General features: G+C 38.7%; 1 protein-coding gene and 1 long non-coding RNA gene across 8 annotated transcripts in view; one reads left to right on the forward strand and one right to left on the reverse strand.

Moving 5' to 3' along the window:
- The first annotated feature begins 3 nt into the window (after window positions 1-3).
- On the forward strand, window positions 4-10,013 carry LOC121111309. Its single transcript, XR_005861606.2, has 3 exons — window positions 4-136; window positions 5,154-5,206; window positions 8,567-10,013. It is a non-coding gene; the product is annotated as an uncharacterized LOC121111309 (long non-coding RNA).
- The window catches only part of PMS1 (PMS1 homolog 1, mismatch repair system component), a 41,171-nt gene continuing 30,750 nt past the window's right edge, over window positions 3,305-13,725 (reverse strand). For all 7 annotated transcript variants that reach the window (XM_015289159.4, NM_001006508.2, XM_040703379.2 and 4 more), the window contains 4 exons: window positions 12,504-12,959; window positions 11,811-11,941; window positions 6,281-6,441; window positions 3,305-3,729 (listed from right to left, as the gene is read on the reverse strand). In XM_015289159.4, coding sequence (XP_015144645.2) covers window positions 3,559-3,729; window positions 6,281-6,441; window positions 11,811-11,941; window positions 12,504-12,959 — 919 coding nt within the window. In that variant the 3' untranslated portion in view covers window positions 3,305-3,558. The remainder of the gene's footprint in view (window positions 3,730-6,280; window positions 6,442-11,810; window positions 11,942-12,503; window positions 12,960-13,725) is intronic.

The following is a 13,725-nucleotide window of genomic DNA, read 5'->3' on the forward strand; positions in this document are numbered from 1 at the left end:
GCCCCCACAGAAATACCTGCTGCTCATTTGCTGCCATGGCAACGGAGCCCAGCCCAGCACCTGTGCAGATGCTGGCCGTGTCAAGTTACCACCCACCTCAGCCTGGGTACCTTTGGATAACCAACTGTTAAACTCGGTAAGTGCTATATATGCAAACTGAGATTAATATATATATGTAGCACTTATTGAGATTAACACACATATAATGAATTACTCTTCTTAACTAATTAAAATCAGTGTATGTATTCATTTAATTTCTAGCACTTCACTATGTGATCCATTCTCCAGATTGACTTTGGCATTTCCTATGGCTAGGGCTACTCCTTCAACTCTTAACAGTTTATATCCAAAAAAGAATAAAAATAAGCTATAACCTTCTGTATCCACTGCCACACTGGGATCCTGTTTTCCCCTCAGAGCCAAGAGTCACATCTCATTCCTGTGCCTCCATACACCTACTCGCTTTCACTCTAAAAATTCACATTTCTGCAGTGAGTGGCACTTACAGACAGTGTGTACCAGGTTTTCCAGTCACATTCTCATTACAAATTAGGACATACTTCTTGTGTCCTCCCTTAGTCCTTGCTCTGTTCTCCTCCACCAGTCCCTGTGCTGCTGACCCCCCTTCTCTAGTGACCTCCTCCTGCCCATGGGGTTTGCCCCCAGTGTGAACATAACTGGCTATGCAGTGTACTGCTAGACCTCTGATGGGGCTCTTAACACCCACTGTACAGTCATCCCAACACACCAAAACCTCTTAAAATCTTTCACAGCTGGCAAACGTAATGCAGACCCAAAAGAAAGGTGGCAGCTGCTTGATCACCCAGGCTTTGGATGCATGCATTTTGGATGCATTTTGGACAGGTACACTCTCAGCTGGGTAAGGAAGTGGCTGGAGGGACAGGCCCAGGGAGTGGTGGTGAATGGAGTTAAGTCCAGCTGGTGACCGGTCACGAGTGGTGTTCCCCAGGGGTCGGTGCTGGGGCCTGTCCTGTTTAATATCTTTATTGATGACCTGGGTGAGGGCATTGAGTGCACCCTCAGTAAGTTTGCAGATGACACCAAGCTGGCTGGAAGTGTTGATCTGCCTGAGGGTAGCGAGGCCCTACAGAGGGATCTGGACAGGCTGGATAGCTGGGCTGAAGCCAATGGAATGGGATTCAAAAAGACCAAATGCCGGGTCCTGCACTTTGGCCACAATAACCCCAGGCAACGCTACAGGCTTGGGGCAGAGTGGCTGGAAGACTGTGGAGGAAATGGACCTGGGGGTGTTGATTGACACTAGACTGAACATGAGCCAGCAGTGTGCCCAGGTGGCCAAGAAGGCCAATGGCATCCTGGCTTGTATCAGAAATAGTGTGGCCAGCAGGAACAGGGAAGTAATTGTCCCCCTGTACTCAGCACTGGTGAGGCCGCACCTCGAGTACTGTGTCCAGTTTTGGGCCCCTCACTGTAAGAAAGACATCAAGGCCCTGGAGCGTGTCCAGAGGAGGGCAACAAAGCTGGTGAGGGGTCTGGAGCACAGGCCTTATGAGGAGCGGCTGAAGGAGCTGGGATTGTTCAGTATGGAGAAGAGGAGGCTCAGGGGAGACCTCATTGCGCTCTATAACTACCTGAAGGGAGGTTGTAGTGAGCTGGGGGTCAGCCTCTTCTCTCGTGTGACAGTGATAGGACTAGAGGGAATGGCTTCAAGCTGCGCCAGGGAAGGTTCAGGGTGGACATTAGGAAATGCTACTTCTCTGAAAGGGTGGTCAGGCACTGGAATGGGCTGCCCAGAGAGGTGGTGGAGTCACCAACACTGGAGGTGTTTAAGGAATGTTTGGATGTTATGTTGAGGGACATGGTTTAGTGAGAACCATTGGTGAAGAGTGGATAGCTGGATTGGGTGATCCTGTGGGTCTTTTCCAACCTCGGTGATTCTATGACTCTGTGCTCCTCTTGCTGGCTTTTCAGTCAAGCACATCAACCCCATGCCTTCTTGAGCCTCACAGCCAGGATATTCATGGCTATGTCTTAAGACTCACTCAGCATAACAGCAGATACCTAACTTTCTCCAGAAACAGACCACTCCTTCCCCCTTTACACTTTACTACTACTCTTGAAGGCTCTCACTGCCTAATATTTCAGCTGTTCTCAATCTGACCTATGACAGGTACATGAGAAAGGTAGGCAACAGCAAAAGAACAACTCACATATTTCTTGTGCACATATTCTTACTGAGATGGCAACAGGGAGTAGTTTATCTTGCTGTTGCACCATTCTTCCATACATCTAAAGAGGTAATAAATACTACTTCCTGTTGCATCATTCATTTGTTCAACATCACTTGATGCAGAGCAGTAAATCAGTAATATGCATTTGCACACTACATGTTTCCTTAGCTGGTACTCTGAGATTCTCGTCCACAAACCAGCTTAGATTTGGGCCTTTTAACCTTTTAACCACTTACTTAGCAGCCACAGAAACACTGCAAAGTTAGGTTAACCCCCCTACTTTCACAGTACTGAAATTTGCTGTGACAAAATAATTAGGGATATACACCAAGGGACAGGTGATCTTTTTTGAAACTGCTCAGCATACGCTTCCAGAGATGTGGTGCTGCACAGAAGGCATAATCTAGTAAATGTATGGAAGTAGCCTACTGATTGAAATGTAGGAATTAATGTTACATTATGGTAGACATAGAATGAACATCATTACCACCATCAGCAGCTCTTCATAGAGCAGATTCCTCCCTAATTATGCCATGCTCTTCGTGACTGAGGACTGTCTGCTTCCAAATGGCAAATGGTTTATGTACAGCATTGCACTATCATCGGCATGTTAGCATCTGCTTTCAGAGCTAACCTGTACTCTCTTGACTCTGATCCATTCAACTTTTAAATAAATTAGCCAGTTTTTGTTAATCTTAAGTTTTAATAATGTACTGAACTTCTAAGAATCACAGCTTTGCACCCGAAGGTTACAAATAATTGGAGTTACTTACATAGTTAATAGAAAAAGCTTCTCAGAGATGGAACTCTAGGACTTCAATACTCACAAAATCGTGAGTTTTTGTTTCATGTAACAAAATAGTTTCCTAATAGAAATCCAACAACATAAATATGTGCCAATAACAACCATATATGGTAGGGCCATGTTTAAATGCTTACTGCTACCCAGCTTCCTTTAGAAATTAACCTATCCTGTCATAGTGCAACCAATTTTGCCAAGCTCTGTTGAGAGCAGCTCAGAACCATATCTAAAACATTTTGACATACTGATATTTTCTAAACCTGCAGCGATGAGAAAAGCATCAAACCAGTTGAGAACATTCCTTTAATAAATTCTTTTAAAAAAATAGTGGAGCTTTTCTGTACAATATTAATTTATTTCCATTTCTCAAGTAGCATTTGAACTTAAATAGAAAAAAAAATCAAGGAGAACTTTGATAGCAAAAAGTCATTATACAAAAACTTTACACAAAACACACTGAAGTTACAGAATAACGATCAAAATGAAGCAAGAGAAATTCGATCCCAAACAAAATGTTCCATTTACTGAATAATTTCCTTGGAGTTATGGCTTGTTAACTTCTGGAATATCTGTTAAGTGGTGAAAAAAAGGACGACCATGAACACAGCCTTTATTTTCCTTTCCAAGCTGTTGCTTCATCCTGTAAATTGTGTTTTCTACGTCTTCTTTTGACAAATGTAAGGGCAGCTGCCGAGCTAAACGCACTGCTTCTCCCTGTGGAAAGGAAAAACAAAACAAAAAACCCAGTAGTTTTAAAGTTCTGCTTTGTAACATGTTAAGCTGGAGCTATCAGAGAGCATGAATTAAGCATAAAGCACTCACTGTTGAAAGAAAGGTGACTCTTCTTCTACACTGGTATACTCTGAACCCCAGAAACACAAATTGAACTCTGAACATATCATACTGGTCATTTTATGCTCTTCTATGATAGTCACACACACAGCCTATTGGTTATGTTTGCACTTTTTCTGTTAGGGTCCCTGTTTCTGAATAGCTCAATTTCTGTTGGTGACAGTATTGCCTGAAGAGATTCACCACTTCACAAGACATGTTCTACACCACAAGATTATGAACTGGTATAAATTACAGAAATAGTTAAACATAGTATTAGAAATACTATCCTGAAATTTTAGGTCAATGCTGTATTAAATATATACTACATGCTGTCATCTCACAGTACTAAAAATCCAAAGTGACTGCTGAACACTGCGCTACTAGCAAACACCCTCAAAGAATCAGTAACTTCAAAATTCATTTCTGTTTCCTTCTCCTATCTTAGGCTTCCCTGCCTTCACAAGGCATGAAACCAACATTCATCATTTTTTAATGTGAATCTGTTCAGCAGTTTCCCCCATCCCTCTCTTCCAAATGAAAAAATGATCACTGTGGACCACTCTCTACTTAGGAAGGCTTTTTCTTTAACCATTTCTCTGTATTTGCTTCTGGGTTTGCCAGAAGATAGCCGAAGAAGAAGATATGCTGATTACCCCAACTTGGGACAGAAATTGCATTTTTGAACATGAAGCAATGATAAGAAGTGCTTATTCCAGTGCTTATTTTTGAAATCAATCTTTTTCACGAATGCATGCCACATACTTCCCAGTGAATACGCATTTTCCAGCTACAATTGCTGCTGAAGAGTCTTTTGAACTGTTCCTCACAAGATTAACAATTGCTTTTAACAATGCTTTGATAATCTCTTGATATACACCTTTACTGTACCTTTATATATATATATATACACACACAAATACACACACTCATACACACTCTCCTTTTAAACACACGCTCCTTTTAAACACTAGCATTCACACAGACCAACTCCATCTCCTTCCACCTGACAGACAGGTATTTGTCAGTAGAGAGCTTAAAGCTTGCACCTCCACACCGGGTTAAATTCCTGTCTGAACGCTTAAATGACTCTTTCTTTAAGAGTGCATGACAATAGTTCACCTGCTGCAAAGGCAGCTGTAAATTTACTGACCCCAAAAGGCAGTGAAAGATTTGTATAATCTTAATGTTCAGAAGGTTAAGTAGATATTCCATGTAAATGCCTAGGCCTCAGTATGTATCCTAATTCAGAAAATCACATAGGCAAGAGATTGCATAAAAACAAACTTTGGTATTCTTTTCAACAGATATCTCAAGAACTGTGGCTTAAGATAGCATAAGTGAACCATCTGGAAATAAGGTAAGAAATTACAGAAAACTACTTTTTAGTTATTCCAGCTTTTACTAGTACCGTATTTATTAGCAGTCTCTGAAAATTCATGCCTATTATTGTCTCTGGGCAGACAATTTTATCTACTGCATATCAAACAAAAAAAAAAGAAAAAGTAATTCTGGTTCCAACTGTTGCATAACAACATCTGAAAGAAAACAGCCTAAAGATTCTTTTACTAAAGTACCCCTCCTCTGGCTGCTTGTGAATAATGCTGGCTGCTGGTGAAGAACACATGGTTTCCTGCAAGCCTTAGTCACTAGTGCCTTGAGTAGAGCGGACTTCTGAGACTGTCAGTTGTCAGCATGTGCTTCCCTTAACTTCAGAAGTTACTGATGCTAACTAATCGAAGCATTTGCAGAAGCATATGGGTTTCACTACATGTGAGACTTCATTTTTTTCACTTCAATGTCTTAATTCCAGTGACAGCTTGCTTTTTTGGCAAAGAAAATTCCCTTTGTCTCTTATCCCTTCTTGGAATGAATCATAGGAATTTTTCTTCATCAAGTGAAAATGGTGCACTTTCTGCTTTTCAGGACATGCATCTCTTCGAGGTTAACACAAGAATTAAGTTTCCATTAATGCCCACTTTTCATAAACTAGTAACTTAAATCTTTTATAACTTCTTCACAGATCTATTTAGAAGGGAATAAAAGCTTGATTACTGCTCTGGGTTCAACTGCATTTAAGAGCTTGAAAGCAATTTTATGACTTTTCTGTATTCTAACAAGGAGAAATGCCTTTCCAGTCTGAAAACTGAATATGCATAAAAACCCTGAGAGCATAAGATCTTAGCATGTATTAGATCACACTAGATGAATGTTTTGTGGATGTCCGATTGAAATATTTTGCTAAGCAATGCAGAGCCCATACACCTCAGAGAGGATCCGGCATCCCCCTTTTCAAAAGTAATTTCTGTTCAGACTAGAACTACATTAATTAGAATGGAAAATTAAAAAAAAAAAGAACCTCAAGCTTCAAGATTCTAAGGACTCGTTATGAGCTTATCTAGCCAGTCTTTACAAGTAAATTGTTATGTCTTACTTCCAAGTAGTTTATCACTTTGAGAGGTCTACATTCATACACTTCCTTTGCATTTCTATTAACCACTGCATTCAGAATTTCTTTCAGATCAGAAATGCCATAATACGACAGACAATTAGCCATTCCTTCTATTTCCATATGGCTTTCTGTAGCTGAAGCACCTGAAAATACAAGAAACAAAACAGCAAGTTACGCACTGCTTTCATTTCTACTCTGGAGCAATTCAGAGAAAGATAAACAGATCTAAATTCACTTAATAGATCAGTATAATTAATTCAATACAGTTAGGAAACTTCTTTTTACTACTCCTTTGAGAAGTATTTCTTTGTTCAAGGTTTCATAATGATGATTTGTGCACATTGACATCACAAGCCTACCACTTCAATTTAATTCAAATCCTAGCTGGTGCTGTTGAAATGCTTACAACCTTCTGCAGCATTTCCAGCCTTGAGCATAGCTTTAATTAAAGCTTCTACAGCTTTGATTAAAACATACATTAAATTAATTAGACGTTCGTAATAACACACAATTTAATTTGAAAATAATTAAAACAGTGTTGGCCCTATTTCCTACGTAATTGGTTCAAACATCTGTACAGTTCAACTTCCATCACAACAAATTCAACTTCTACCAAAACAAAAAACAGTTATATTTCTCCCAGCACTGCAGAGAAAGATCTGAAGCCTGCGTATCTGAAGTCTCGATGATAGACTTCATATAATTTAAAATGAGAATAAATCCTCCCTTTGTTTTGGCTTAAGGTGGGAAAAGGTGAAGTCAAAAAAGGAGGAAACAAGCAGACTGGTATAAACTGGATTAAACTAAAGAACCGTGATAAGGGATTGTTCATATTCCTAATAAAGACACAAGGTAGTACTAAGAAGTATCTGAAAGATTTTAGAATGCAGAATAAAATACATACAAACTAAGGCAAGACAATGTATTAACTATTGCAATTAGACCGTTATCCGTGACTGGTCATTGTTAATGCAACAGTAATTAAATGAGATTGTAGATGAACAGAAGGACTGTAGAGGCTGAGAAGAGTTGTCTAAACATGGGTATGTCATAAAGGTAAATAATGCTGATGGAGTTTTCCAGGCTTTGTGGCAAGAGATATTTTGACCAGAATGGGAATTTGACACAAGGAACTAGGAATCACATGATCTCATTCCAGCAACATATTTAGCACCACTTCAAATTTGGAACTTGACCTCCTTTTTCATCCAGCATTGTCGTCATCCTCTTCCTCAAGCTGTCTTTCCCTAATCTTAGCTAGTAAACCCCGACATTTTTACGTACTGCCGGGAGCCTGCAATCAGAACCAGCTGAACCCAACACTTCACAATACTGTTCATTTATAAGTCAAATCAGACTTTAGAGCACACCATAAGAACAAACAATACGAACTCTGAAGTCTCCTTCTTTGGTACTTCTATTTCTCCTTTTCTGCTTACATTCTTCAGACTGAAAACTAGCGAGCTGCATGCTGACTAACATGTATTTATCTGCAAGCCTTTGCAGGAATTTAGATATTGGCAACGTTTGATGACATAAGCAGATGTCCAAACCTCAATATACTTGTAAATTTTTGACAAAATATACATTAAAATTTGAGTACTGAAACAGCAGTCTTCAAGCAGTTTCCATGGTGATTTCTGTGAAATGCTTTCCAACTTCCAAGGAAAATATTTCAATGAACAAATAAACTAGTTTTCAACTGACTAAAAATGTGGATTTCTCATCGCTAAAAATTTCCCCTTTGTCTGTCCAAACAAAACATTCACAATCACCTTTGGATAATTCCTTTTCAATGGCCAGGAAAATTTGTTCTCTTCCAGCTGCCACCTAGATTAGGTGACACCGTAAGACTACCTAGCTTACAGACGTTGATCAAAATCAAACTGAAGTAAAGTAGCAGCATGATTTTCCACCGGTTGTTTACAAGCAGCAGCTTGTATTACCAAAGAAGGCAGGCTGTTTGTCTGTTACTGCTCTTTGAAACCTTGTAAACACAGTCCCTGTATACATTTAGCTCGGTTATGTGTTTTCTATTGAGACTACAGCTCGACTTTAAGATTTTGCCTTAGTTGAAGGAACACTGATTAAAAAAGGGTAAGATATGGTGCCAGTTCTCAGTTCATTTCCACCCAAGCATTTACATCCATCTCAAGTTTTCACAGAGGAAACAGATTTGTTGTGAAAGTCTGTATACCATAAATACGATAAGAAATACTGGATGGAAAGTAATCCTCTTTACTTCCTGAAATGGTTCTCTGTATATAGGGATCACTGTAAGCTTTACTCAGCAAACAAATGCCAGGAGGAACCCAGAAGTAAAAGCAATAAGAGCACACTCTCAAAGGGAGCATCACTCGAAGTCTCAGCAAGGCCAGAACATTGAGTGGGCAGGAGGGTGGTGGAAGGAGGACTGGAGCTCAGCATCACCGCTTAAGAGGATCACAACTGACATGTTCTACAAAGAAACCATTCATTTTGCCTAAGTGACATTTATGCCAAGAAACTTTTTCTCAGTTATTTCACAACTTGTTTTTCACTGACAGCTATCCAGAGAAAAACCAAGTTAAAAACTCTTTAGACTGCTGAGCAATCAATATAGAGGGACAAAGAGACAAAAATATTCATCTACCAAACAAGACAATATGGCATACCCAACGTCTAGAACACTTAAAACAGCTTTGGTTGCAATTACTCAGACCAAAGGTAAACTACATTCTCATTTTACAGCAAAAGAATATTCAAAGGACAGATGTAGCCTTAACAGAAACCATACCCAACCATGGTCTGAAACTACTGCTCTCTTAAAGAAATTACTGTCCAAAGGCTGGACTCACGAAAAAAAGAAAATGTTGCCAGAAGTTCAAAGATTTCCCACTAAAATGGCAGAACAAGATCAGACACAGAGTCCTTGTTAGGAAGAACAAGGGTATGAAGTTAACACAGGAGGTGAATAAAGTCTACATTCAGAAACAGTAAAATCGAAGAATTTATGAGAGCCGACAAATTAGACTGTAATAGGGTTAAGGACCAACTGATGGCATCACAGACTTCTTCACAAATTATTAATAGACTTGTTACTTTGCAAGAAATTATTATTAGGGATACAACTGTCACAGTCAAGTTCGAAGATAAAGAAACCAAACCTTTGCTTGTACGAAAAGAGAATTCCTGTCCATTAACAATTTATACTCAAGAAAAAAATCCTGAGGCAACTTCAAGTTCAAAAACAAGTGAGTAAATGTCCTGTTTACAGACCGTGTCCGAGTTAAAAAAACAAACAAAACAAAAACAAAACACCAAAAAAACTCTAAAAGACAAAACAAAGGACACTGTAGATATTTAATGAAATGAACTTGTTCCCAAAATTGAGAAATCCTACAGAATATTCAGGTATATGTTTTATATCAAGATTATAGAAGAAAGATCTTTACATTGAAGAACCTCAAACTACACAGTGAAATTCTCTAGAACAGGTAGTTAAGGAGAGTTAATAATTAATACTCATGTTTCTGAAAAATAACTTTAATAAAATGTTTGTAACAGAAGTAGATAATAGTGCATTTCAGGGCTAAGTTTAAGGGAAAATAATAAGGAAAGGAAGAAAAAAAAAGAGGAACTGATGAAGTATTAAGTAAAAATCCATAGGTCAGTTGGAAAAAACGGCTGGGTGAAATTCCATTTTTTTTGTTGGCATTTCTACCTTCATCTGCAATAACATGCTATAACAGAGGCTGTAACTGCCATAACATCATTAGCAGAAGCTTATAAATGACTGACAAGCCTTAAATGTTATTAGTGTTTCACTCAAGTAGTTAAAATATAAGACTGACTAAGAACTGAATTAAATTTCCATTCCTCAGATGGGCTGGCCATATAGTACCCATCAAGTCCTTGATTAAATGGTTCCTCAACCTGTATAGTGCACACAAAGCCAACAGAGCACTGTTTGTACTTTCATTAAACTGCAAACTAAATAAGAACAAGGTTCCTCACAAGAATTCCTTTTCTTCATTATATATAGTTAGGGACACGGGAAAATGGTTATTAATTTCCAGTTACTACTCAGAGTTCTATGATGTTATATCATACAATTTCACTCTTGTACTAAGAAAACTATTTTAAAAGTAGATTGCCTCTTCCAGTTCCACAAGACTGCTCAGCAACTCTCTTCAGTTGTTATCTGATAACAGTCTCCAACATGCTAACAAATTTATTCCCATCCAGTTTAGAAGGATGGAAAAAATATGAAGGTACATGAGCAGAAAGGCCTCCAATCCCTTCCTTCCATATTTGTCTAGAGACAAGGTTTAGACCCACTCAGTTTTTTATTTGCTTGACTGACAGCTTCTTAAGAGCTGTCTCTTGCCACAGGTATTCAATTCCCTTAATGATTCAACCTAATTGCTTTCATGAACACTTCTGGACAGCTCTTGCTATTTTTTGCAGGATTTAGCTACTCAGAAGGAAGCATCCTTGTATCTGCTGTACATGGTTCAGAAAAGAAAACAGCTTAGGCTCTGTTCTTCCCAGGAGCCAGCCTCTGACAGAAAGAGTTACTGTACATCCCTTTTTTGTACCTACTCCTAAAAATTCCCATATGTTTAAGCAGATCTGTCATCACTGTACATATGCGAGGATCTGTAACACATGAAGCTATAGCATTTCTAACAGCTCTTATAGTGAACCTTTTCTCTGAGCTGTCACAGCTAGGTGCTGCCCCCAAGGAAGTTTGCTTTTCTTGGAATTCTGCTAGAGAAATCCTGCTGCTCAGAGCTGATTCTGGGTGGGTTGCCTCTGGATTTCCAACAGCATCGCTGTAAGTTATTCTTCAGAAAAAAAAAAAAACCTCTAAGCCCTTAATTTTTACTAAGCTGAAAGAACCTCAGAGTGGAGACCAACCTCTATCAAAACAGCTGATGATGATCCTCTGATCCTCTCTTTACTGGCCCCTTTGGGCACTGTGCTACAATCAGTAGAAGAAGGCCTGAAAGAAGGCCTGAAACCAGCTCCAACTCTTTATTGGACCTCCTCAGCTGCTGAACAGAAGAGGGACAGTAAGCTAAAGCACTCACTCACACAAGATTCTGCAAATAACTACCATCTTGGAAGAAGCTGGCTTGACTATAGAAGTCTCATCAGTTTAATCATTCTGCCAGAATGGCAATTCAGCATTTTGAGAAAAGAAATAAAAATGTCATGAGAATGTGGATTTCAGAACCTTCTTTGAAATGCTGAGATGCATAAATAGGAGGTTATACCAGCAGCTACACACACTTATTTATTCATGTTTTTTATTCCTTTTTTATTCTGTTATCAGTTTCCATTAATCACTACTGTATATAGATGAACACATTTCTAGCAAAATAATATAATCTTAATGTTTAGGAAAACAATCTCAGTGCTTTAAATGATAATACAACGCAGAATAACAAAACAGACATCACTTAAATCATTAAACCAGAAGAAAAAAAAGCTTCAATAAGACTAAAAGATATTAAAGCCATCATACCTTCTATCACTTTTATCTGGAAGCCATTTGCTACAAGCCTTGGATCTGACAAATAACTCAATCCATTTAATCCCTGGTAATCCTTCTGCATTTTATGAAGAACATCCATATAGTGAGATTCACCAAGAAGACTGGGGAAAAAAAAACCAACACCACACAAACCAACACCCAAACGGTTAAAATAAATATCCTTAATTTTAAAACTGCTCAGAAAACCACATTAAAATGTCAGATATCAAGAGATATTACGATTTTGAAAAGTAGTTAGAAAAAAAGCAGTCTTTTTAAACAAGAAATACAGAATATCAACTATTTACATACCTTACAGAATGGCCAAGTTTAGACAAATAGTAATAATTACATCAGCCATTCCATAATCCATGGGGAAAGTTAGCTACAGTGAAGCTGTGAAAATGTGGAGCATTTACTTCCCCCCTCTGGGAGAAGACATTTGTCTTCACTTCCAAACAATCCAAAATTCCAAAATCCAAAGTTCATACTTAATTCTACTGGAAAATGAACAGATTTGCTCATTAATTGTTCTTTTGTTTATTTGTAAGAGCATATTTTTATGTTTTGTACACTTACAGATTAAAATAGTCACAGAATTCATAAACAGGGCCTTACCAGCCTACTCTAAATAATTATAAATAACAAAGATAACGTACAATTTTTTCCTTATTTGTACTCTACCTGTCTGATAACACAACTGGCTTCTCCAGTTTCTCTACTGGAAGCTTATGGTTCATCAGCAATCTTTTACGCAGCAGGGCTTCTTCCAATCTATATGGATTCAGCAACATTAGCTTTTTTTCAGTAGCAAATATCCAGATATCAGGAAAACTCTGGCGACGGATCAGGCAAAGCTCATGCTTATCTGAATCACTCTTCTCATGCCTCTGAAACTGAGGTCTACAGGCACTCAGAGAAAAAGGCACTGTAACAACCTTCACAGGCTGATTACTCTTTGGTTTCTTATCAATTTGAGCACACAACATTTTGTCAAGTTTCTGCTGCTTGGGAAGAGAAGCCTTCAGCCTGGGCTTCTGTCTTTCGTTCTCCTTTACAGGTCTGCGTGCTGCTTGCTGCATAGCTTTGTTAGCCTCTCTGTTGTACCGCTCCAGGTCTCTAGCAGCTTTTAGTTCATACCTTCAAAAAGGAAAGAAATTTGAACCAAACAAGAAATGACACAGTCCAACTCCCTAACACACAAAGCCAAAAGGCAAGGCATCTATTCCTAGTGAGATAAGAACTCCCATTGGTCACTCAAGTAGATACATCAATACACTTTCCATTACGACTGGGGTGGAAAAGAGATCAGGGACTGCGCCCCTACACCTCTACCCAGTGAGGATGAGTTAGAAGTTTTCCTTCATAATGACAGCCAGGAAAATCTGAATTTTTGAAGGGGGATACATGAACTTCATTATACAATGAGCTACAGCAGCTTGCCTTTGACCTCAATCCCAAAGATCGTATTTAACTCAAATTTGCAATGAGACATATAGTTTGAGAAGTTGTGTCACAGACACATCCAATCCTATTCAAGGCCACTTGAGCTTCCAGAGCTTCGCAAATTTCAAGTGGAGTCCAACCATTTAACTAGGAGTTCGGAGGTTAAATAATTTCATAAGCCTCAGGCTTTATCTAAGGTAAAGAAGCATACTGACTTCAAAAAGCCTAACATCAGCCACATGAATAAAAAGCATGCAAACCCAGAGCAGATACGATTATCACAGAATTCTACATAATAATCTTAAAGATTTTTCAGAAAGTGACTTGATAATGAACCACTCTAAATGTTGTCTTCGTAGTTAGAGCACTACTACATACTAAAGCTCCAAAACCCAAAGGGATTCTTAATGAGCTTGTAAGCATCAAAAAGATAGCTCAAGTTCTGTAGATTGTTTATGCT

This window comes from Gallus gallus, chromosome 7, assembly GCF_016699485.2.
Source record: "Gallus gallus isolate bGalGal1 chromosome 7, bGalGal1.mat.broiler.GRCg7b, whole genome shotgun sequence".
NCBI lineage: Eukaryota > Metazoa > Chordata > Aves > Galliformes > Phasianidae > Gallus > Gallus gallus.